This window comes from Carlito syrichta, unplaced genomic scaffold, assembly GCF_000164805.1.
Source record: "Carlito syrichta isolate Samal-C Ts95f unplaced genomic scaffold, Tarsius_syrichta-2.0.1 Scaffold302399, whole genome shotgun sequence".
Taxonomy (NCBI): domain Eukaryota; kingdom Metazoa; phylum Chordata; class Mammalia; order Primates; family Tarsiidae; genus Carlito; species Carlito syrichta.
The window spans coordinates 378,113-403,234 of NW_007246495.1; the positions used below are offsets into that span (position 1 = coordinate 378,113).

Sequence of the window (25,122 nt, forward strand, 5' to 3'; positions counted from 1 at the left end):
GCCCGGCTGATTTTTTGATTTATTGTAGAGATGAGGTCTCGCTGCCCAGGCGGGTCTCGAACCCGCGGGCTCAGGCAATCCACTCACCTCGGCCTCCCAAAGGCGCGGGATTACAGGCTGAGCCACCGAGCCCGGCTATCAGACTTTATTGAGTGATGATCACTTTTCTCATTCGTTTCCTTCCCGCTCCTGAGAGCTCTTTGAGGTTGACTCTGTGTCATTTATCAATTTGTCCCTCATGCCTGGCAAATGGCTGGCCAGTGAAGGTGCTTAAGACTTGGGTGATGAAGGAATGGTGCTTTTTATGTTTATGTTGAATACTAAGAGCTCTTTGTTTAGAACCTTCATAGAAGCAAAGTGGAAAATTCCTTTGTTTCTATGTAATACAAATTCTTTTGTTTTTTTTTTTTTGGTCGGGCTGTCAATAGTACTTCTCTTAACTCATCTTTTTATTTTTTGAGTCAGAGTCTCACTCCAGGCTGGAGTGCAGTAGCAGAATCACAGCTCACCGCAGCCTCGACCTCCTGGGCTCAGGCAATCCTTCTGCCTTGGCCTCCTGAGTAGCTGGGACTACAGGTGCATGCCAACATGCTCGGCTAATTTTTTGATTTTCTGTAGAGACAGAGTCTCTCTATGTTGCCCAGGCTGGTCTCGAACCCCTGGGCTCAAGCAATCCTCTCTCCTTGACCTCCCAAAGTGCTGGGATTATAGGCGTGAGCCACTGCACCCAGCCTCAACTCATCTTTTTGTCTTTTTCATACATGGGCAGATTGGTATCTATGGCCATCAAGGCTTTACACATTTAGGAACGTAAGGATTTTTAGGAGAGCAGTTTGTGGGAGGTGTGGCACCTGAGATGCCCATGGAAATCCTTGCTGTGACTTTAGAGCACAGGCAGGCCAAGATCAGCTTACTCTTTCCCTGCCCTGGGCCATCCCCTCTTCCAAGTCCTTGTGTCCAAGAAGTTCAGGTAGCAGCCTAGACAGCAGGTGACCCTGCTGAGGGCAGGTTTAGGGTCCTTGAGTCCAAGGACACAGCTCTGAGGAGTTGAAGTGACTTCTGGCTCTTGCCTTGAATTCAGAAAAGCTCCCCTTTCAGCAGCAAAGTGGCCATGTAGCCCCTGGCCTGTCTTTACAAGTGTCTGCTTCATTATTATTATTGTTTTATCCCTGGAGTTATTGATTTCATCACTGTTTAGTGAAAAAGATCCAAATCTTTTAAGCCAGAAATTAAAGAGCTAACGGTAATTGGCAGGCCCCTGGAAAATGAATTTGCAAATGAGAATCCAATGTTCCAAGAAAATAACTCCCATAAAAATAAAACCAAGCCCCCAGAAATGAATGCTGTATTTCTATACAAATGTGCATGTGTTTGTTCTTGGTTAAACTGTTGCTGTGTACATTATGGAATAGCAAGATTTTGATGGCATGTGGCTCATATAATTATTCTTATTATGGTCAAATGTATTTATTTGCGTAACTAATATTTACTGAGTACCAGTCATGAAGCAGGTGCTGTGTTAGGTGCTGGCGGTTTTATTAAGAAGTAATAAAAAATGCAAGATTCCTCCAGCCTGTCCTTGAGAAGCTTGGAATCCAGTATTAATTATATCACTAGCTGAAGCTGGCATGGTGCCTGGCATGGCCAAGGACTGTTCTAAGTGCTTTGTATATAGTCACTCATTTAATCTTTACAATCATTCTGTGATGTCGGCTAAGCAGCTGAGGAACAAAGAAGTTAAATAACTTGCCCAAATTTAGGTGGGAGGTGGGGCCGTGATCTGGACAAGGCAGGTAGAATGTAAAATCCATGCTTTTTAACCATGATGCTCTGTTCCTGGCTAGGTGGACTGTCTTGGTTTGGATAGTAAGAGTCCAGTGTGATTGGTCCTAGAAGACAAGGACACACTCAGGTCCCTAGTCACAGAGCAGGAGTCTCTGACTCAACCTATGGGACCTCCAAGAGACCCTTCATTCGTCTGTGAGAAGACTGCAGAGTCATGATAGTTGATTGTCATCTAGAGCGATAGGGCTTTGCATCTTAACAAAAGGTGTTGAGGCTGGGTCGCTCTATTCTATTTTTTTCAGGGAGTGGTGAGTCAGAGTCTCACTCTGTCACCCAGGCTGGAGTGAAATGGCATGCTCACGGCTACTGCAACCTTGACCTGCTGAGCTCAGGCAACCCTTCCACCTCAGCCTTCCAAGTAGCTGGAACTACAAGCATGCACCACCACATGCCCAGCTAATTTTTTGATTTATTGTAGAGATGAGGTCTTGCCAAGTTGCCCAGGTGGGTCTTGAACGTTGGCTCAGGAAGTCCTCTCACCTCGGCCTCCCAAAGTGTTGGGTTTATAGGCGTGAGCCACCATGCCTGGCCCTCTCTATTCTATTGAGAACCAAAGTACATGAGTTATCACCGAGGTCTGCGGTTAAAAGTAGTTTATCAGTTTATATTGAGGACATTGATTTCTTCTTCCTTCTCGATAGAAATGGGCAGAGGAGATGAAAAGCTTGCTGGTGCAGTTTTGTGTGACTAAGTGAGGGTCGCACCTTTTGTTCTTTTAAAAATGGAGAAGAGGTCAGGCACAGTGGGTCATGCTTGTAATCCCAGCACTTTGGGAGGTGGAGATGGGAGAATTGCTTGAGCTCAGGAGTTCAAGACCAGCCTGGGCAATACAGCGAGACCACATCTCTACAAAAATTACAAACATTACCTGGGTGCGATGGTTCCAGCTACTCAGGAGGCTGAGGAGGGAGGCTTGCCTGAGCCCAGGAGGTTGAGGCAGCAGTGAGCTGTGATTGTGCCACTGCACTCCAGCCTGGGTGACAGAGCGAGACCCTGACTCAAAAAAAAAAAAAAAAAAATAAGAGAAATACAAATTCTGACTTCTCTTTACCGTCCTTTTTGGGAATGAAAGACAGGAACATAACAGATGCACTTTAGGAAAATGTTTATGAGAGTTGTTTGTGGGAAATAGGAGAAGGCTAGCCTTAAAAGCGAGGCCTTTCAGCCGGCCTCAGCTCTCTCACCTACTAACTACTGTGACTGTGGCAAGTTACTTGTTTTCTGTTGTCTCATTTACAAAATGGGCACAGTGATAGGATCCTGATTTTAAAGAGTTCTGTGAGGACGGAATTAAGACAAGAACATGGAGCCTGGCTCATTGCAAATGCCAGCAGCTAAGATGATGTGTGTCAGTGTTCTAGAACATTCCTTGAAGTCTCTAGGATCATCTCCACTTCCCTGTCTGCTCCCTTATCAGACTGCACGACTCATTCTCTAAGGAGGCACAGGAAATAATATTAATTTTGGCTTAATGTTGAGTCCTCAAAAGTCATAAGGGGTTTAAGTAAATAGCGAAAAGGAACACAAGATAGCAGAGGCATTTCTTGTTCACGATGTGATTAATCATCTATTACACTTCAGGCTCTGTCCACTGCAGTGTCAACGGAGGGAACGGCGATCTTTCCTTTAGTCCACAGTGCAATGAATCAGAATTCCAGCAGCTGCTTTTGTAGCCCAGTAAATTTTTTAAAACATAGAAATTGGATAGATTCATCTTTAGTAGGAATGATCTCAGGGACAGAGACAGCTGGGGCGTATATCAGGCATTCTCCTCAGGACCAGGGTGATTTTTCAACATCACTTGGCAAATTTGTTATTCAACCTGTAGAGCTTGAGTCCAGGTTGAGATGAAAGGATGATGGTTAGTTGGTCTGAAAGTTTATTGATCATATCAAAGTACACACATATATCCCTGCTTCCTCACTGGACTGGATACTTCCTTGTGGCTTAAAATATTTATTTTGTCCTTCTGTATAGTCGAAGAGAGAGAAGAAATTCATTCTACACCATAAGACACCATTTAGAAGGTAAAAGAGCTCCCCCAAATATGGCGTGGTTTCACTGGCAATATTTAGATATTAGTGTATGCCCAAGGTGGTCATGCAATGGGTTTCAGAACATCCTCATTGCAAAAGATTGACTCCTGAAGGCAAGGCAAGGGAGGGTAGCTTGTCCAAGACAATAGGCTGTGGATGTGGAGGCTAGCTCAGCCCGGTTTCTCATTCTTGTTCTCCAAATAGACAACCTGCTCATCCTGTCCATTCTGCAGGTGGTCTTCACTTTAGATCTATAATCACGCTGTAAAGTTCTTTATTATTTTTTTAGAGATAAGATCTCACTCTGTTGCCAAGGCTGGCATGCAGTGGTGCTATCAGAGCTTACTGAAGCCTCGAACTCCTAGGTGATCCTCCTGCCTCAGCCTCCTGAGTAGCCGGGACTACTGGTGTACGCCACCACTCCAGCTGATATTTTTATTTTTTATTTTTTGTAGAGATGAGATCTTGCTATGTTGCCCTGGCTCAAGCTCTTAGGCTCTAGTGCTGGGATTACAGGTGTGAGCCACTGCATCTGGTCATCCTGTGGACACTTTTAAACAACCCTTCAAGGAAGGATGAGTCCCCCATTGTATAGATGAGGAAATTGGAGTCCAGAGAGGCTGAGTAATACTTGTACAGACTGAATATTGGCAGCTTTATCCAAGCACTTTCTCCAACATGAGAGTAATATATGAGTACAACTACCTTTCTGTACTGAAAGGTACAGACTTGGCCACAGAGGTGCCTCGTGGGATGTGTCTCCAGACATCCTCTCTGGTTCCCTCCCACAATTGTTTGAAATATTAGGCTGCAACCCGGCCCTTGGGAGGAAACCGCCCTTCCCCCAGTCACAGAGTTTCTGCTTCCACAGCTGTGAAATATTTATGTGTGAATACTTCCGAAACAGGAGAAAGAAAAAGCAATTTTGGCAAACAAATTAAATATCGTTAGAACCCGAGACTCTTCCACCACAAATATGCAAGATGTTGAGGCTGGCTGTTGGGGTTTTGAATCATTAGGCGTACTCTGGAGCCCTCATGAATGTGGTCTGCCACTTGCCTTTCTCATGCGATTGTGGCTTTCCTTCCGCCCGTTAGTGGCTGGAAGATGCTCACTTTTAACACACTTGTGAAGCCACATTTCCCGCTGGCCGCATATCTACTCCATAAATCCCTGTGCTGACCGTGTCCTCTAAGGAGGAAAGACATTGTGGACACAGCCACTGTTGCACCTCAGATGCAGGAGGGCCTTTCTCTTTGTCCCAGTGGTTCAATCTGTTAGTGAAATGATCATATGTCCTGGGCCATTCCGATCCTGTGGTCCCGGCATAATTGTGAAGAGCTGTCTTTCTCTCTGCAAGTACCTTCCCTGCTCTGGACGATAAATCAAACGGTCACCCAGCTGTTCGTGTCCGTGCACATGGCACGGATTAGTTTTATTCTTCAGCCAATCTGAGACAAGCTGAGTAATGACTGCTCCACCTTTGTTCGTCTTCCTTTTTGGCACCACGTCAGGAAACAGATGATCTCACCGAGCACACAGACCACCAGAGAAAAGCTACAGACAGTTCGTGGGCCCCTGTGGGTCGTCATTTGTCCCTGCGTGGCGTTAACGTTCACGATGGTATCAGACGCGTCTGGGGCTGTGATGCATGAAGCCCCGCATGGCCTTGTGGGAGGACCCTGGTGTGGGGAACCCAGCGGGGGGTCCTCAAGGGGAAGCGTTATCTCCCCCTCCGCTCTTCTCTCACATCAGCTGCAAACCTGCCTTACTTGGTGAGAGCTTGCAGTTTCTCTGATACCTTTCAGGTGGTCCTGATGCCTGGCGTGGGGGAGGGAGGGGGAGGGAGAGAGGGAAGTAGGGTCTTTTAGATCTTGTCCTCTTTCAAGTCAGCTTGCCTCCTCTTTTTTTTTTTAGAAGTATATCATTATATTTCTTTTGGTTGGGTTACTTTTGTGTTTGTCTGATTTTATTTTTAAGTTTTTAGCTATTTTTAAAAAAAATCGTGAGTCTCTCTGTTGCCCAGGCTGGAATGCAGTGGCACAATCACAACTTACTGCAGCCTTGACCTCCTGGGCTCAGGTGACCCTTCTGCCTCAGCTTCCTGAGTAGTTGGGACTACAGGTGCATGCCACCATGTCTGGCTAATTTTTTTTTTATTTACTGTAGAGACAGGGTCTCGCTTTGTTGTCCAGTCTGGTCTCGAACTCCTGGGCTCAAGCGATCCTCCTACATCAACCTCTCAAAGTGCTGGAATTATAGGCATGAGCCACTGTGCCTGACTGTTTACTTGATTTTAAAAAGAAGTAAGTGTTCTTCTCTCACACCTCTGGGAAGATGGTATGTCTAACTGTATTATTTTAGCTTGCTCATATATTTATCGTTGACTTAAGCATTCACTCCTGAGACATTTACTGGGTAGCTGGGTGGGGGCTGGAAGTTCCAATCTAGAGGTTAAAAAGGAAATTCAAGAAGGGGTGAAATTAAAATGTAAAGTAGTGCCCTATTACCTTCTATCATCCCAATCAATCAATCTAAGCTATTGTCTATCAATTATCTATCATCTATCTATTGTCTGTTTATCTAATCCACCTATCATCCATCCGTCTATCTACCTATCTTATGTATCTTATCCATCATCTTCCTATCATCTATCTTGTGTATCTGTACCTATCTTATGTGTATAATCTATCGATCCATCTATCTCCTATCTATCATCTATCTTATGTATCTATCTATCATCTATTTATCTATCTTCTATCCTATGTATTTATTTGTCATCTATCTCTAATTATCTGTGACTTTTAATCCTCACAAGACCTCTCTGAACTTGATAATGATTGAACTTGTGGAACGAATGATGCTCACTGAGTCTGAGACTGTGACCTAAAATAACGCTAATGTTGTCTGAGCCTTTACCTTGTTACATCTTTTGAGCTAAACTGTGAAGAGCTCAGTCATATCATTTCATTATCTCTGTACTCAGACATTCTTAAGGGGTTGACCGATGTCCTCTTTTTCAGTGTGATTGTCGAGAAAATACTTAAAAGCAAATGCCTTTAATTTTAAAATGCTTTACTTGAGTTCAAACAATTAAGATCATTAGAAAATACTTCAGGAGATTAATAGAAATCAGAACTATGAACTCAATTACAGTTATTATTATGGGATTAAAAATGTGCTACCAACTCAAATGATAATAGTCAGCAGTCACTCAAGCGTCCTACTTTTTGTGTGTGTGTGTGTTGGAGTCTCCCTGTTTCGCCTAGGTTGGAGTGCAGTGGCATGCTCATGCTTACTGCAGCCTCAAATTGCTGGCCTCAGGAGATCCTTCTGCTTCAGCCTTCCAAGTAGCTGGGACTACAGGTGCATGCCACCATGCCCAGCTAATTAAAAAAAAAAAAATTTATTGTAGAGATGCAGTCTTACCAAATTGTCTGGACTTGAACCCCTGGGCACAATCCTTTCACCTTAGCCTCCAACATGTGCTAGGACTACAGGTGTGAGTCTTGTTTGTTTGTTTGTTAGCTTTTTTGTGACAATAACAACTTCCAGCCTAGGCTGGAGGGCAGTGGCACAATCATGGCTCACTGAAGCCCCAAATCCCTGGGCTCAGGTGATCCTTCCACCTCAGCCTCCCAAGTAGCTGGGACTATGAGAACATGCCACCACACTGGGTAATTTCTGTTGTTCTTGTTGTTGTATTTTTTGCACTGTGTTGCCCAGGGTGGACTTGAGCTCCTGGGCTCAAATGACTCTCCCACCTTGACCTCCAAAGTGCTAGGATTACAGGCATGAGCCACTGTGCTTGGACTTCTGAGGCATTTTTTTTTTAATTAAAAAAATCTTTTTTTTCTGATGCATTTTAAATTCTGATTGCTTGTCAGACTTTTCTGAGCTGTGAGATCTAGATAGAATCAAATCTCATTCTCGGCATTGGGGTTTGTCTAAAGCCTTTCCAAGTGCTTGGTGATGTGTTGGAGAGCTTATTTTTTTCCTTCTTACTTTTGGTCCTAAGTCTTGCTCTCAGTGAGTTAATTCAGATCATCAGTGGCTCCACAGTGCCCATAATAACCCGTATAAATAATTTCCACAAAATTGCTTCCCCAAGGCATTTGAGGGCATTACCCACTTTACTGAAGATCTAGGGGGAGAGATAAGAATTGACATCACAGACAGAAGCCAGTTGAAACAAGATTCTCAGGTGAAGCAGCTCTTCAAAACCCTGGACACTACTGTCCGTGAGCCTGAACCTCCCACTTGCCCATGGACACTCCTTTCTCTCTTTTTCTTTCTTCTCTTCATCATTTTCCCGGCCTTTCTCTCTCTTTTCTCTGCTTCCTCCCTCTTGGGGTATAAAATCAGCTTTTTCCATTTTGATTAGTTTTAAAATTTTATTTTAATACAGACCTGCGAATTGCTAACCAGCTCCAACAGCCAAATGAAGTTTGGTGTTTTACTTACATGTCCTAGAAAATAGTCTAATTAGAAAAGATTGTGGTAAGATCCCTTCTGCCTAAGTTCTTGGACAGTAACAGTCCTCTTCATCTGCCCGGAGGTGAGGGTAGAGGTGGGAAAGGTGGATTGTGTTCTGGGAATCATAAGTAAGGAAAGGACAAAACCAGTGGGCCACACAGGGTTGGAATACTATCTGTTCTGCTTCCTGGCTGTGTGACCTAGAGCAAGTTGCTTACCTTTCCTGGCCTGTTTCCTCACCGCTAGTGTGGGGATAAGAGGACTAAGGTGCCTGGTGAAATGCAGGCACTTAACAAATGTTAGTTTCCTTTTCCTTTCAAGTGATAAACTCTTGCCCTGAGGGTTATGTATGCAAACATGAAATATTTATGAAAAATGAAACTTGCAAAGGAATCTCACTCAGGTTTTTTTTTTTTTTTTTTTTTGAGTCAGAGTCTCACTCTGTCACCCAGACTGGAGTGCAGTGGCATGCTCAGGGCCACCACAGCCTCGACCTACTGGGCTCAGGCGATCCTTCTGCCTCAGCCTTCCAAGTAACTGGAACTATAGGCACACGCCACCACTCCCGGATAATTTTTTGATTTGTTATAGAGATGAAGTCATGCCTAGTTAGGTGGGTCTTGAACCCGTGGGCTCAAGCAATCCTCTCACCTCAGCCACCCAAAGAGCTGGGATTATAGGTGTGAACCTCCACGCCCGGCTAGGTTTTTTTTTATGAAGCAGATAATTGTCCTCATTTGTCTTTCATGCAAATCTGTCTTTTTAGTTTTTACTTTTGGAGACAGGGCCTCACTCTGTCATCCAGGCTGGAGTGCAGAGGCCCGATCACAGCTCACTGTGGCCTCGACTTCCTGGGCTCAAATGATCTTCCTGCCTCAGACTCCTGAGTAGCTGGGACTATAGACACACGTCACTATGCCTGGCTTATTTTTTTTTTTTTTGTAAAGACAGAGTCTCACTTTGTTGCCCATGCTAGTCTTGAACTCCTGGGCTCAAGCAGTCCTCTCACCTCAGCCTCCCAAAGTGCTGGGATTAAGGCATGAGCCACCGCGCCTGGCCCAAATCTGTATTTTTCTGGACTGCACTTGGTCTGCTTATGATGTTTGTGTGCAATTCTCAGCACTGTGAGACGTGAGTGAGCTTCAACTCTCTTTGCAACTTCATACGAGCTGTAGATATTAGGTCTTGATGGTGTGATTTGGGGCGACCTAAGTGGCTAAGGCCTAGAACTGCCCCTGAGGTGTTATTTCCAAGGGCTTGTCAGAGCTGAATAGGTAATGATGTTCTAAACACAGGTGAAGGCATAGAGGCAGAGGAGAATAGGCAATAATGCTCTAAACACAGGTGAAGGTATAGAGGCAGAGGAGAATCGAGTAAGGAATTGATAAAAGATTTTCCCCCCATCATTGTCAGTCGTCTGTGTGCCTGCCAAAACTAGCCTGCATTCTGTTTTTGTACAATCCTCAAGCTAAAACTATTTTTTTGCGGGGGTAGGGGAGGGGTATATGTAAAGGGTTGTAAGGCTAGACTTGGTTCTACAACAAATACAAAAAAATCAGCCCGGCCTGGTGGCGTGTGCCTGTAGCCCCAGCTACTCGGAATGCTGAGGTGAAAGGATCGCCGGAGCCCAGGAGGTCAAGGCTGTGGTCAGGCCGTGATGGTGCCACTGCACTCCAGCCTGGGAGACAGAGTGAGACCCCAAATCAAAAATAAATAAAGTAGAATAAAATAAATAAAGAGTTATTTAAAAAAGAAAGGAAAAATATACAACTTAGAACATGTGTAGTCTGCCAAGGCTAAAGTCTTTACCAACTCGCACTTTATGGAGAAGGTTGTCGATCCCTGGTCCAGAGAGTTTGAACCATCTCAGATTAATGAAGGCAAAACATAATGATGATTGATTTTTTTCTGTTGCAATCTGATTTGTGACAACCACCCTCTGCCTGTTTTTGAAAAGCTTAATGTGTGTTACTTAGGATACATACAATCACATTTCAATATTCAAGCTCTGTTCTCTCTACCTAGGGTTATTCCAACTTTGCCCAAGGAACAGTCTCTGTTTGCTGTTCTAGAAGCAGTTCCTGTGTATGTCACCTCCTCTCTGGAGCTTCCACCTGTGCTTTTCTCTCTCACCCTAGCCCACCTGGAACAGCATATATTGGAGCTGCTGTGAAGGCACTTCCTACCTTCTCCCCTGGCCTGAAAGAAGATGGCAGGGCTCAGTTTGGGAAGAGGGTCCGAAGAGTCTTTGGCTTTTGTCTGCTTGTGACGAAACTGGGGGAGGGTTTTGAATAGTATATTTCATTGTTGCTGAAGTATGAGGCCAGGGAAGAGGGCCACAGTGGGGGCTGCAAGGCACAGACCGCGTCAAGGGAAGAAGTGGAGTCGGAATTAGACACTGAGGGATGGGCATTGTTTGCGGGAGATGTAGGCACAGGTGCAGGGGTGTGAAGGAGTGTCTTGTGAAGTGCCCTGCCCGGAGTGGAGACTTTCATAGCAGCGTGAGATGAGAGTGGGTCATCATTGTGACTGATTTATTGGGAATCTTAAGGTGTATGGAATTCCAAATCCAGCAGTATCAAGGGGTCATTGTGGCTTATTCTTATTTATTTTATTTATTTTTTTTGAGTTGGAGTCTCACTCTGTCACCCAGACTGGAGTGCAGCGGCCGCTCCCGGCCACCGCAGCCTCGTCCTGCTGGACTCCGGCGATCCTTCCGCCTCAGCCTTCCGAGTAGCCGGAATTACAGGCATGTGCTACCACGCCTGGCTGATTTTTTGATTTATTGTAGAGATGAGGTCTCGCTGCCCAAGCGGGTCTTGAACCTGCAGGCTCAGGCAATCCAATCACCTCAGCCTCCCAAAGGCGTGGGATTACAGGCTGAGCCACCGAGCCTGGCTTTCTTATTTTTTAAAACAAGCATTTTTATTTTTACTTTTTGAGCTGGAGTCTCACTCTGTCACAGTGACATGATCATAGCTCACTGTAGCCTCTACCTCCTGGGCTCAGGCAATTCTTTAGTCTCAGTCTCCCAATTAGTTGGGACTACATGTGTGTTCCACTGGGCCTGGTGAATTTTTTGATTTTTTGTAGATATGAGGGTCTCTCTATGTTGTCCACGCTGGTCTTGAACTCCTGGGATCAAGTTATTCTCCGGCTTTGTTCTGCTGAAGTGTTGGGATTATAGGCTGTGAGCTGCTGTGCCCAGCCAGTGGCTTATTTTTAAGAAGATCAGTGTGTGTGTGTGTGTGTGTGTGTAAAATCACAATGAAATTGGTTAAAATTAGTTAAGATGCTGGACATTGAGTTAAGGACATCACATGGACTATCTCATTTAATCCTCACAACACCTCTGCGGGGAAAGGTATGCCCAGTGTGCAAAAGTGAAAGCTAGACTTAGAGAGGTCCAACAACCTGCTCAAGGTTCTGAAGTTGGTAACAGGCGGAGCCAGGATGGCCCGACCTGGAAGTCCAAGCTCTTAACTCTTGCCTTGTTAAAACAAGCTCAACATAAAACATTCTCACAAGGCAGTAAAGAAAAGAGGGAAAAAGCAGCTGGAATCCTGCCTTCCAGAAATGACCACTTGGAGTGAACATTCTATTCTATCTTTTGATGCATATACACAGCGATATGCATGCATTTTGCATAGCTTGAGCCATCCCCTGCCTGCAAGCTTCATGCAAATGGCACCACACTCTATGTCCTAACCTCGCCCACACTTAAAACTAGATTTATTTATTTTTTAATTCAATAGGTACATGTGCAGATTTGTTACATAGGAATATTGCATGATGGTGAAGCTTGGGCTTCTGTTGAGCCTGTCACTCAGACGGTGGACATGGTACCCAGTGGGTATTTTTCAACCATTTCCCATCTTCCTCCCTTCTTTAGGAGTGTCACAGTGTCTGTTGTACCCATTCCTGTGCCTATGTGCATATTGTGTTAAGCTCCCACTTTTTAGGAAGAATACGTTGTATTCAGTTTCTGATAATTTGCTTGGATTACTGGTCTCTAGTTGCATCCATGTTGCTGCAAAGGACACAATTTTGTTCTTTGTTTTGGCTGTATAGTGTCCCGTGGTGTGTATGAAGGGGACCCAAAAGATGGAATTTATTTATAAAAACTTGTGTATTTATTCTTACATGTGCAAACTTCAGTCACCTTCAGAGTACTTTCCGTTTGATGTAATGCACCTATCGAGATGCTTTTTCAATTACTCAAAACAGTTTTTGAATTCGTCCATTTTCGTCTTTTAGTGTTTTTGCTGTTTTTTGTTTCACTTCTTCCACATGGGCAAAACATTTCTCTTTGAGTACTTTATTCATCCAGAGAAACAACAAAAAAACTCACTTGGGGCAAGATCAGGTGAATAGGGAGGGTGGGGCATGGGACTCATGCCATTTTTGGTCAAAAACTGCTGAACACTCAGTGCAGTGGGGGCAGGTGTGCTTGTAAATCACCCATCATGAAATGGGCAAATGTGTTGAAAGAATCTCCCAAAAAAATTCACTGAAGCTGAACACACCCTTTCACAACACTTGCTAGTATACTGTTGCCAATGGGTTCCTAGAACACTTACCTAGTGGGGGAAAGCTGTACTACAAGGGAACCACCCTCTAAAAGTTAATTCTGGGTTTTTTTGTGTCCCCTCATGGTGTGTACCATGTCTTCCTTACCCAGGCAACTGTCGATGAGCACCTAGTTTGGGTCCATGTAAAACTAATTTTCATAACTGAATGTATACATTTTACTTTATAGCTGTACCCTCCTCCACATAACCCTTTCTCTCTAGATCCTTGTCGGTCTCGGAGCAGGACTATAATTTACTGAAGCCTTTAAAAAAAAAACAACAAACGTTTGAACGGAGTCTCATGCCTTTCTCTCTTCTTTGCAGCATGCCCTTGATGCCGACAACGCGGGAGTCAGTCCCATAGGGAACTCTTCCAACAACAGCAGCCACTGGGACCTCGGCAGTGCCTTTTTCTTTGCGGGAACCGTCATCACCACTATAGGTACCGTTTGTTGACTAACATCTCTTCCTCTACAGAGCATCCCGTGTCATGGTGCTTAGGCAGTGTTTTATTCTCCTAGAATACAATGGAGCTTGAGGTTCAGAGGAGACTCACACAACACTTTGATTAATGCTGTTGTTGTGGCTTTCAATAAAAGGCAAAGCAGGATGAAGTATCTCTTTCTAGCATGAAAAGCTAGCGAATCTCACGAAGAGATTTGAGTAGAAAATGTGACTTGGTCAGTTGAACTCAGGTTGCTCATTTGTGCTCAACTTCCTTTTTAAAGAGTGTCCTTCTTATTAAAGTTACATAGGAAAGAACCAGAAGGTTCTAGAAGGTTTGTTATGAAAACCAGCAGTCGTCTCTGCCTGTCTTCCCTTTTCTCAGATCCCAGAGATAGCCACTTCCATCTCTTTTGATTGATGATTTTACGATCCATCCCCATGTCTTCAAATATGCTTGTCTTACCACTCTTGGGATTTTCAGTTTTAGGGATGATTTCCTGATTTCCTATTGTGGAAGATGAAGAGTTTGTTCTCTTCCTTCCTCTCTCTCCCACTGCAGAAGGGCCCTCATCCTGTCCTCCCCATGTAAACTAGATAGGAATGGGATGTTTTCACTATTTTGTCTAGGCAAGTGCTCATTGCAATTGATCATATCGTGAACTATAATTACTTCTTTCCTACACCGTTTTTTGTCTCATTTCTTTGTGTGTGTCTTGTTTGCTGACACTTGGGAGGCTTCATATTTTTGTCTTGGAGGTTGACTTTGTAATTATCACAGCATAAAACAACTTAGTGTCCTATTCATTAACCAGTGTGCACTAGATCTCTGTGTGAATGATGACTTTTCTCCCTCTCCTCCTCCACACAATTTTAGATAACATCATCTGTGAAATGTTTATTTTTAAATGGTTAAATATGCTATGTTTCTCTTATATGATTTGCTAGCTTTTTTTTCCATTTTATTAAATTTTATTTTATTATAGAGTTGTGGGGTACAAGTGAGGATTAACTACATAAGTAGGCTGCATGCAGATGAAGTGGGCTTCTAGCTGGTCCTCACTCCTCTGGCAGTGGACCAGGTACTCTTTGTATTGTCATGTGCCCCCCACCCTCCTCCATCCCTTTCTCCCCTAGCAGTGCCCATTGCTGATTTGTATTTCTCTGATGATTAGTGAGGCTGAACATTTTTTCTTGTGTCTGTTGGCTGCTTGTATTTTGTCTTTTGAGACGTGTCTGTTCATGTCCTTTGCCCACCTTTTAATGGGGCTGTTTGTTTTTCTCCTTTTACTTTGCTTGAATTCCTTGTAGATCTTGGATGCTAGGACTTTGTCAAATATATAATCTGAAAATATTATTTCTTATTCTGTTGGTTGTCTCTTTACTCTCTTAAGGGTTTCTTTTGCTGTGCTAAAGCTTTTCAGTTTGATGAAGTCCCACTTGTCTATCTTAGTTTTTAAGGCATTTGCTTTTGGGGACTTAGTCAAGAATTTGTTGCCTACTCTGATGTACATGAGAGTGTTTACTATGTTTTCTTCTAGAATTCTTATAAGTTTTATGTTTTGGTCTTTGATCTGTTTTAAGTTTATTTTTTTTTATATGGTGATAGATGGAGGTCTAGTTTCATTCTTCTGCATGCCAGCCAGTTTTCCAGCATCATTTGCTAAATATGGTCTTTTCTCCCCAGTGGTTGTTATTGGTGGCTTTGTCGAAATGAGTTGGTTGAGAGACTGAGATTTTGCTTCTGGAATCTCTGTCCAGTTCCACTGGTGATTTGCTGGCTTTAAATGGTAACAGCTTTCAGCTACTACATATAATTTAGTCAGTAAACTCAGCCTCTCAGCTTTCCTTCCCTCTTCAGCTGTCAACTGTTATTCACTGTATCACTCTATATACAGGCACATCCTACTTTATTGCACTCTGAAGATATTGTGTTTTTTTAAAAATGGGACGTCTGGGACAACCATGCATTGAACAAGTCTATCGGTGCCATTTTTCCAACAGCATGTGCTCACATTGTGCTGCTGTTATGTTTTGGTAATTCTCACAATATTTCAGGCTTTTGTATTATGATTATGATTATGATTATTATTATTATATCTGTTGTGGTTATCTGTGACCAGTGGTCTTTGATGTTACTATTGTACTTGTTTTAGGGTGTCACAAATCATGCCCATATAGGATGGTGAACTTAGTAAATGTGTTGTGTGTTCTGACTGGTCTACTGACTGGCCATTCTCTCCTCAGACCTCCCTTTTTCCTGAGCTACAACAATATTGACATTTAGCCAATTAATAACCCTACAGTGGCCTCTAAGTGTTCAAATGGGAGAAAGAGTTGCACATCTCTTACTTTAAACCAAAAGCTAGAAATGATTAAGCTTAGTGAGGAAGGCATTTTAAACACCAAAACAAGCTGAAAGCTAGGCTTCTTGTGCCAAACAGTTAGCCAAGTCATGAATGCAAAGGAAACATTCTTGAAAGAAATTCAAAGTGCTAATCCATTGAATGAACAAATGCTGAGAAAGTGAAATATCCTTATTGCTGATATGGAAAAAGTTTCTGTAGTCTGTATAGAAGATAAAACCAGCCACAACATTCCCTTAAGCCAAAGCCTAATCTAGAGGAAGACCCTAACTCTCTTCAATTCTATGAAGGTAGAGAGAGGTTGAGAAGATGTAAGATGCAGAAGAGATGGTAGAAGTTAGCGGAGGTTGGTTTATGACGTCCAAAGAAAGAAGCTGTCTCTACAACATAAAAGTATAAGGTGAAGAAGCAAGTGCTGTTGGAGAAGCTGTAGAAAGTTCTCCAGAAGATCTAGCTAAGATGACAGTGGCTACTGATAGATTTTCAATGTAGACCAAGCAACTTTATTTTAGAAGAAGATGCCATCTGGGGCTGCTGCCAAAGCTAGAGAGGAGAAGTCAATGCTTATCTTAAAAGTGTCAAATGATAGGTTAACTCTCTTCTCAGGGGCTAATGCAGCTGGCGACTTCAAGTTGAAGCCAATGCTCATGTACCACTCAGAAAACCCTAGGACCCTTAAGAATGATGATAAATCTACTCTGTCTGTCCTCTATAAATGGAGCAACAAAGCCTGGATGACTGCACAATTACATACAGCATGGTTTACTAAATATTTTAAGCTTACCATTGAGAACTGCTTCTCAGAAAAAAAAAATTCCTTTCCAAATATTACTGTTCATTGACAATCTACCTGGTCATCCAAGAGCTCTGATGGAGCTGTACAAGGAGATGAATGCTGCTTTCGTGTCTGCCAACACAATATCCATTCTGTAGCCTATGGATCAAAGAGTAATTTTGACTTTCAAACCTTATTATTTAAGAAATACATTTGTAAGTTTATATCTACCATAAATAGTGATTCCTCTGATGGATCTGGGAAAAGTGAATTGAATATCTTCTGGAAAGGATTCACTATTCTAGATGCCATCAAGAACATTAACATCAGTGCTTAATGTGAGAAGGTCAAAATATCAACATTAGCAAGAGTTTGGAAGAAGTTCATTCAAAGACTCGTGGATGACTTTAAGAGGTTCAAGACTTAAGTGAAAGAAGTCATTCGGATGTGGTGGAAATAATAAGAGAACTAGAATAAGAAGAGGAGCCTGAAGATGTGACTGAATTGCTATAATTTCATGATAAAACTTAAATGGATGTGGTGTTGCTTCTTATGCTTAAGCAAAAAAAAAAAAAAGGTTTCTTGAAATGGAATTGACTCCTGGTGAAGATGCTTGTGAACATTGTTGAAATGACAACAAAGGATTTAGAATACTAAATAAACTTAGTTGATAAAGCAGTGGCAGGGTTTGAGAGGATTGACTCAATTTTGAAGTAAGTTCTTCTGTGGGTAAAATGCTATCAAACAGCCTCACATGCTACAGAGAAATTTTTCGTGAAAGGAGGAATCAATGGATATGGCAGACTTCATTGTTGTCTATTTTAAGAAATCGCCCCAGCCAGCCCAACCTTTAGCAACCACCATTCTATTCAGTCAGCACCATCAACATCAAGGCAAAACTCTCCACCAGCAAAAGATTATGACTCACTGAAGACTCAGATGATTGTTAGTATTTTTATACAAAAAAATTTTTAATTAAGCTATGGACATTTTAAGGACATATGCAATTATATTCTTAGTGGACTACCGTATAGTATAATATAACTTTTATATGCACAGGGAAACCAAAATTCGAAGGAGCACCCCAAAAACTATGGAATTTTCTTTTGGGGGGCAGACATCTTATAGGATAGGCTTCCCCTACTGAGAGTGTTCTAGGAACTCATTGGTTTCAGTGGACCAGCTAGCGTTGTTGTGAGAGGATGCATTTGGTTTCAGGGAATTTTTCTGGAGATTCTGCCTTGCAGTTCTCTTCAAAGATTCCTAGAGGTGGTTATTTCATAGGTGGTCACAATTTTTGTGTAGTTTAGGAAACATTTTTATGGTGGATTTCTTTCTTCCATCATTAAACTTTACTATTTTTTTTTTTTGAGTTGGAGTCTCACTCTGTCGCCCAGACTGGAGTGCAGTGGCCACTCCCGGCCACCGCAACCTCGACCTGCTGGGCTCCAGCGATCCTTCCGCCTCAGCCTTCCAAGTAGCTGGAACTACAGGCACGCCCTACCATGCCCGGCTAATTTTTGATTTATTGTAGAGATGAGGTCTTGCCAAGTTGCCCAGGCAGGTCTTGAACCCGCGGGCTCAGGCAATCCACTCACCTCAGCCTCCCAAAGGTGCAGGATTACAGGCTGAGCCACTGAGCCTTGCTTAACTTTACTATTGTGTTCACAATTTTTCTTATGGAAGATTTATATTTATGCCAGGCTACCTTTTTCAAATACTTGACCCCAAGCAAACTGGATATTCTTGAACCAGCTGTCTACCACATGGAGTTGGGAAGAGGACAGCAGGGTAAGGCAGGGTGTCCCCTTCCAACCAGCGCATCTTGACTGTCTTCGTTTCTGCAATGAGGGCTTCTTGCAGAAATGGCACATCTAGGCTATTCTCTGTCCTGCCTCTCCTGTTTTCTGAACCAGATCAAGCAGGATGGCTTCTGCTTCTCTTTTCCTTACCCTGTATTCCACACTTGGTACAAGCAAGGATGTCTCTCTTGAAGTTCAAGGTGAGACCCTTACCTTCATGCTTGGATGACTGCTGGTACTTTCTGGGATTTGACATTTAAGGGCCCTGGCATCACTCTGGACTACTTCTCTTTGGTTTTCCCACATGGCTTCTCTCCCATTTCAACTTCTTTTGGTAGTTCTTACACATACGCTGGAATCTTTACATTATACCTCTTTTTCAGCTCTGCTGAAAATGAGTTTGAGGGTTTCCTGCCTACATACAATAGTGAAGTAGGACTGCAATAAAACTCTCATTCAGAGAGACACATAGCGGTCACCAGTCCCCAGCAGTGATGGTCAGGCATTGAGAGGCTTCCTTGCCCTCCTAGTGGGAGATTTCCTCATTAAAATCTGTTTATGCACAGGATGGGGACCTTTCCCTAAAATGAGAAGGAAGGTGGGTGCTGAACAGGAAATACAACAAAACAAAAACAAAACACAATTTAAAAAGATCCACTTCAGTATCGCGGTGCAGCATTAACATTAGAGATTGGGTTCTTGTTTTATTTAATTCAGAAATACTGTTTTCTCTCTCCTTCTTTCTTTCTCTTAATTGAAAAATAATGCATTGTAAGCTGACCCACCTTTTAACTGGCTACATTTTAAGTCCAGAGTGGAGGGTTTTGTTAAAGTCATACTGTTAGAGACTTCCAAAGAAAACCTTAATGTGATGTAAGTAAGAATAATGAGGTGTGGGAAGAATTGTTCTTCCAATTACTTAGTGGTCAATTCATTCATTGCATGTGGTTGACAAAGCTTATAATAGAACTCAGAGCCCAATGATCCATCCAGTTCTTCCTGAGAAATTTCCCATTATTTAGGAGTCAGAAAAGGAGAGCTACCATACTGTGTTTTCATGAATTGTGGAATATACAAATATTAGCATGTTTGCTTGAGTTCATAGAATTTGCAACATAACATTGTCAACATTTTCCTATATCATTAAAGTTCTTTTAAAAATAGATGTTTCCATTGGATCCACTGTCTACACTATAATCACATGCTGCCAGAGGCTTGAGTTGTTTCTACCTTTTTTCTTTCTTTCTTTTTTTTGAGTTGGAGTCTCACTCTGTTGCCCAGACTGAAGTGCAGTGGCCGCTCCCGGCCACCGCAACCTCGCCCGTTGGGCTCCGGTGATCCTTCCGCCTCAGCCTTCCAAGTAGCCGGAATTACAGGCATGCGCTACCACGCCCAGCTGATTTTTTGATTTATTGTAGAGATGAGGTCTCGCTGCCCAGGCGGGTCTCAAACCCGCGGGCTCAGGCAGTCCATTCACCTCAGCCTCCCAAAGGCGCAGGATTACAGGCTGAGTCACTGAGCCCGGCTTTTTTCTTTTTTTTAATTGAGCTGAATCCTGGCTCCACAGGCTGGTGTGAAACCCTTAGAGGCCCTCAGGAATGATAACAGTTTGTGGGACCACCCACTCCTGGCATGGATAACTCAAAGTAAATATAACACCCAGCTGGAAATATGTTTTGAGGAAGGTTTAGAACGAATGTTTCCCTGAGGAATCTACTTTAAGGCTTTTATTTTTTGAATATCAAATTTCAAATTCTACTACAAATTTTTTTCTCAAAAATTTTTTTGGGAATGCCCCTGCTTCTCCAGTTTGGCACACATTTGGTTCAAGGGATGCAACCCCATAAATTCACCCTTTTTGCCTTTTAGACCTCAGCAAGTCAGGGGTCCCTTTAAACTTCATCCTTAAACTGAAAATAATAATATCCATTTCACTGGAATTAAGGTTAAATTCATTTGCATAATCTTACCATGTAGTAAGCACTCAATACATGAAACCTGCTGTTATTTTTAAAGAGCTATGAGCATTTACATTAAAAAATACCAACAACATATGACAGTACTCACCATTTAAAAAAAGAATCTTTGCTCATGTAATAGTTTTTAAAAAATGGATTGTCAGTCCTACTAAGGACACCGAATCTTTTTTCCAGGTGTTTATTAATCAGTTATGTTCCCATTTAGAATTGTATGTCCTATGAGTTTAAATCTTGGGTCTTAAATTCATTTGCTCTGTTTAGTGCTTTGGAAGTGAGCAATGGAATGCCCAGTTTCCAGAGGACTAAAATATTAAGGACATGTTCTATTGCCTAAAAGAGGAAGACCCTAAATAGAGGCACTTGGGGAGGGGGAAGTGGAGAGAGTGATGAGAATTCTGGTCTTTTTCCCTTATGTGGCTGGGTTCTGCCCCACCCACTTGGCCATGAGATCATGCACTTGCAAACATTCCAGTAAAAGACACCACTGTTTCTACTTTTATGATAGTTGATCACTATGATGTCATGCTGTGAAGTGTGGGTTTCATCTCTGCCAGTGGGTTGCTGTGTCAAAGGGTATGGTCCTTCCTTGCCAAATTTCTTTCCAGAAAGACTCTCATGGGCCTGGGTATGGTGACTCATGCCTGTAATCCCAGCACTTTGGGAGGTTGAGACGGGAGGATTGCTTAAGCCTGGGAGTTCGAGACCATCTGGGAGTTTCTTTTGCATCTGGGCAACAGAGCAAGACCTTTTCTCTATGGAAAAATACAAAAATTAGCCAGGTGTGGTGGTGCACACCTATAGTCCCAACTACTTGGGAGACTGAGGCAGAAGGATCTCTTGAACCCAGGGGATCAAGGCTGCCACAAGCTGGGATCACACCACTACATTTCAGCCTGGGCAACAGAGCGAGACTCTGTCTCAGCAACAACAACAACAAAAAAGACTCTCATGAGCAGCCATTTTTTTTTTTTTTTTTCTGAGTTGGAGTCTCACTCTGTCACCCAGATGCAAAAGAAAATGTGCTTATTATTTAGAAAGTGTATAGAGGTTCTTAGGAGTAATAGAATCTTTTCTGAAAAGCAATGATACTTCTTAATATCAGAGATCCCTTTTATCTGAGGATATCAAAACACTTCTTTCTAAAATAGCCTTTCTCATGCTGAGATGTACAGAAAGATTTATACATGCATAGCAAAGGGAATACAGTCATCTCAGGCAGTTCTCCATATCAATGGCCCCACCAGACGGCAGGTCAGACTTGGTTTGGTCTTTGTCAAGGATGTGTTGCTACCTGTCCCCTTTCTCAGTAATGAGTTCTTATGTGAGAAGGTCCTACCTGCCTTTAGTGATCAGCCCCACTGGTGGCTCCCCAGAAACTCACTTTTCCAAGCAGGAGGAATGATATTCAGTCTCGTATGCAGATGCTTTGTTACAAGCCATCATCTGCAGAAGGGCAACCGAGGGTTGCATTCTCACCAACACCTGTGAAATGCAATTAGCTCATAGTCTTTGAGGTATTTTCAGATTGAGTCAGCTGACTCTACCTGTATCAGAGAGAGCCCCTGGCCACATCCCAGGCGGTATCCAGCATGGTGGTGCACACCTGTACTCCTAGGTACTCGAGAGGCTGAGGCAGAAGGATCCCTTGAACCCATGGGGTCGAGGCTTTGATGAGCTGAGATCATACCACTGCACTCCTGGGAGACAGAGTGAGACCTTCCTCAAAAAAAAAAAAAAAAAGAAAAGAAAAGAAAAGAAAGAAAGAAAGACAAAAGAAAAGAAAAAGACTCTCACAAGCAACTTGAGGTTATAACACTTTTTCAGATGCAAAAGAAAACGTATTAATTATTCAGACTCTGTATAGACATATCTTAGGAGTAATAGAATCTTGTGTGACTTGCCTGGAAGCCTCAGGTAAGGGTGGTTCGTGCCCAAGTATTGAGCAACTGTTTGTACTGACCCAGCAATCAGACTAGAAGTTTAACCCATGGCTTAGGAAATTGTCGTCATCGTGGCTGACATTTACTGAGTTCTTTTGTGTTTTTTTTTTTTTTTTTGAGTTGGAGTCTCACTCTGTCGCCCAGACTGGAGTGCAGTGGCCGCTCCCGGCCACCACAGCCTCGACCTGCTGTGCTCCGGCGATCCTTCCGCCTCTGCCTTCCAAGTAGCCAGAATTACAGGCATGCGCTACCACGCCCGGCTGATTTTCTGATTTATTGTAGAGATGAGGTCTTGCTGCCCAGGCGGGTCTCGAACCCGTGGGCTCAGGCAATCCACTCACCTCAGCCTCCCAAAGGCGCGGGATTACAGGCTGAGCCACTGAGCCCGGCTTACTGAGTTCTTACTAAGTACCAAGCATTAAGCTTCACAGACATGATCTTATTTAATCCTCAAAGCCACATGATGTAGGTACTGTTATTTGTCCCATTTTATCTACAAGAAGGCTGAGGCCCAGAGAAGTTAAGTAACTTGCCTGATATTTCAGTTAGTGAGGAATAGAGTCTGGCTTCCTTCATCAGGACCAGTGGCATAATTTTTGGGGTGCAGTGCTAAATGAAAATGTGGTCCCTTCTTAAAAAATGATTCAGAAATTCAAACTGGCAACCACAGGCTAGGCACAGTGGTTCACACCTATAATCACAGCACTTTGGGAAGCCAAGTGGGGGAAGGATTGCTTGAGTCCAGGAGTTTGAGACCAGCCTGGGCAACATAGTGAGACCTGTCTCTCTCCATATATATATATATATATATAAATTAGCTGGGCATGTTGGCACATGCCTGTAGTCCCAGCTACTTGGGAGGTTGAGGCCAGAGGATTACTCGAGCTTAGAAGTTCGAGGCTATGATGAGCTGAGATTGTGCCTCGCACTCTAACTCTAGCCAGGGTAACAGTGAGAACTCGACTCAAAAAAAAAAAAAAAAAAAAAAGGTGGCCAGGCTCGGTGGCTCAGCCTGTAATCCCAGTGCTTTGGGAGGCTGAGGTGAGTGGATTGCCTGAGCCCTAGTGTTCGAGACCTGCCTGGGCAACTTGGCGAGACCTCATCTCTACAATTAAAAAAAAAAAATTAGCCAGGCCTCGTAGTGCATGCCTGTAGTTTCAACTACTTGGAAGGTTGAGGCAGAAGGATCGCCGGAGCCCAGCAAGTCGAGGCTGCGGTGGCCGGGAGTGGCTACTGCACTCCAGTCTGGGTGACAGAGTGAGACTCCGACTTAAAAAAAAAATGGCAACCAAGCATTGAACCAAGCACAGCGCCCTTCTAAGTGTGGGCCCTGTGTGACTACACAGGTTGTGTATCTGTAATGCAGTTCTGCATGCACAGATGGTCTGGTTCAAAGCACACTCTTAACCAAACAAGCAGGGTTGACTCTGGCACATAAGTAGCAAATAGAAGCACACATATGTGCTGCTCGGGCTCAAGTCCTCTCTAAATGCTTTCTCTTGGAACCGTTTCTAGCCAGGGGTGCAAGAGCAGAGCCTGCCTTGGTCCTGCCCATTCATAGCAGCCACCTCTTGGCTGTTTGTCCTTGCTGGGCTGGTTGTCCTCTGCCGAAAGTCACCAGAAGCCGATCTGTGGGGATGCACCTTGGACTCCTTTTGCTGTACTTAAATCCAGTTCTGATGTTTCTGGGCTGGGTGGACAATTGCCCCTCCAGCAACTGTGTTGTCCTGACTCATGTCCCAGCCTCCACTGCCCCAACTGCCTCAAGAGATGCTCAAATTCTGCTGTGGGCCCACACAAGTCACTGACCCAACCCAAAGTGAGGTGTACATGTTTTGTTCCTTGTCCTGGGGCTATGGGAAAACTGTGATGTTTCCGAAGGGATAATGGAACTGGCCATCTGTTTTCTCCTGGGACTTAGTTTTCCTGGAGACTTATTGCTCAGAAATGAATCCTTTCCACAGAGAAGCACAGGGCAAGATGGCAAGTTCTAATACTAGGTGCTTAGTGTCATGCTTCACATGTAGTTAATCTTCGCATGTACCTAATTTAATGCTTAATAAACATGAGGTAGGTGCTTTCATAGTCTTGTCTTTCAGAAATAGAAAGTGAGGCAGCGAAGGTTAAGTGATGTGCCAAATCTCTGAGTGTTAGTAAATGGAAGAATCAGAATAGGAATTCATGTTGTTTCCAGTTCTAGAGCCTACACACAATGGTCATGCCTTACTTCAAGGTGCTTCCAAGCATTCTGGAAGGACGAGCAGGGCAGAACTAGAACCCAAAACCCAGGAACAGCCTTCTCATTGCCTCAAAGAACAGCTCCAAAGTGTAAGTGCAGGAATTTTCCCAGAGTGATAAGGTTGAGGATCAAACTGTCTCTCCTGCTAATTCACCAGAGGCATAAGACACACACACACTGAGAAGTTTGTCACCAAAGAAAGGTCACCTGAAATATATGAGGGGACCCCCCCAAAAAAGGAATCATCTTTTGGAGGGTAGGCCTCTTGTAATTCAGGTTTCCCCTGCTAGGTAAGTATTCTAGGAATGCGTTGGCATCAGTGTAACAGCTAGTGTTATGGTGAGAGGCTGTGTTCGGCTTCAGTGAATTTTTTTTTTTTTTTTTGAGATTCTTTCAACGTGCTTGCCTATTTCATGATGGGTGATTTACAAGTATACCTGCTCATACTACGCTGAGTGTTCAGCAGTTTTTGACCACAAAATGGCATGATACCCGTGCCCCATCCTCCCCATTCACCCAAACTCTCCCCGAGTGACTTTTTTTTTGTTTTCTTGGGTGAAAAAAGTCCTCAAAGGGAAACGTTTTGCCGATGTGGAAGAGATGAAACAAAAAAAGGTAGGTGCGCTGAAAAGCATCCAAATTGACAAGT

General features: G+C 43.3%; 1 protein-coding gene across 1 annotated transcript in view; it reads left to right on the plus strand.

Moving 5' to 3' along the window:
- The window catches only part of KCNK10 (potassium two pore domain channel subfamily K member 10), a 164,077-nt gene that overhangs the window by 78,033 nt on the left and 60,922 nt on the right, over window positions 1-25,122 (plus strand). The window contains exon 3 of the mRNA XM_008056569.2: window positions 13,253-13,370. Within this exon, the coding sequence (XP_008054760.1) occupies window positions 13,253-13,370 (118 nt within the window). The remainder of the gene's footprint in view (window positions 1-13,252; window positions 13,371-25,122) is intronic.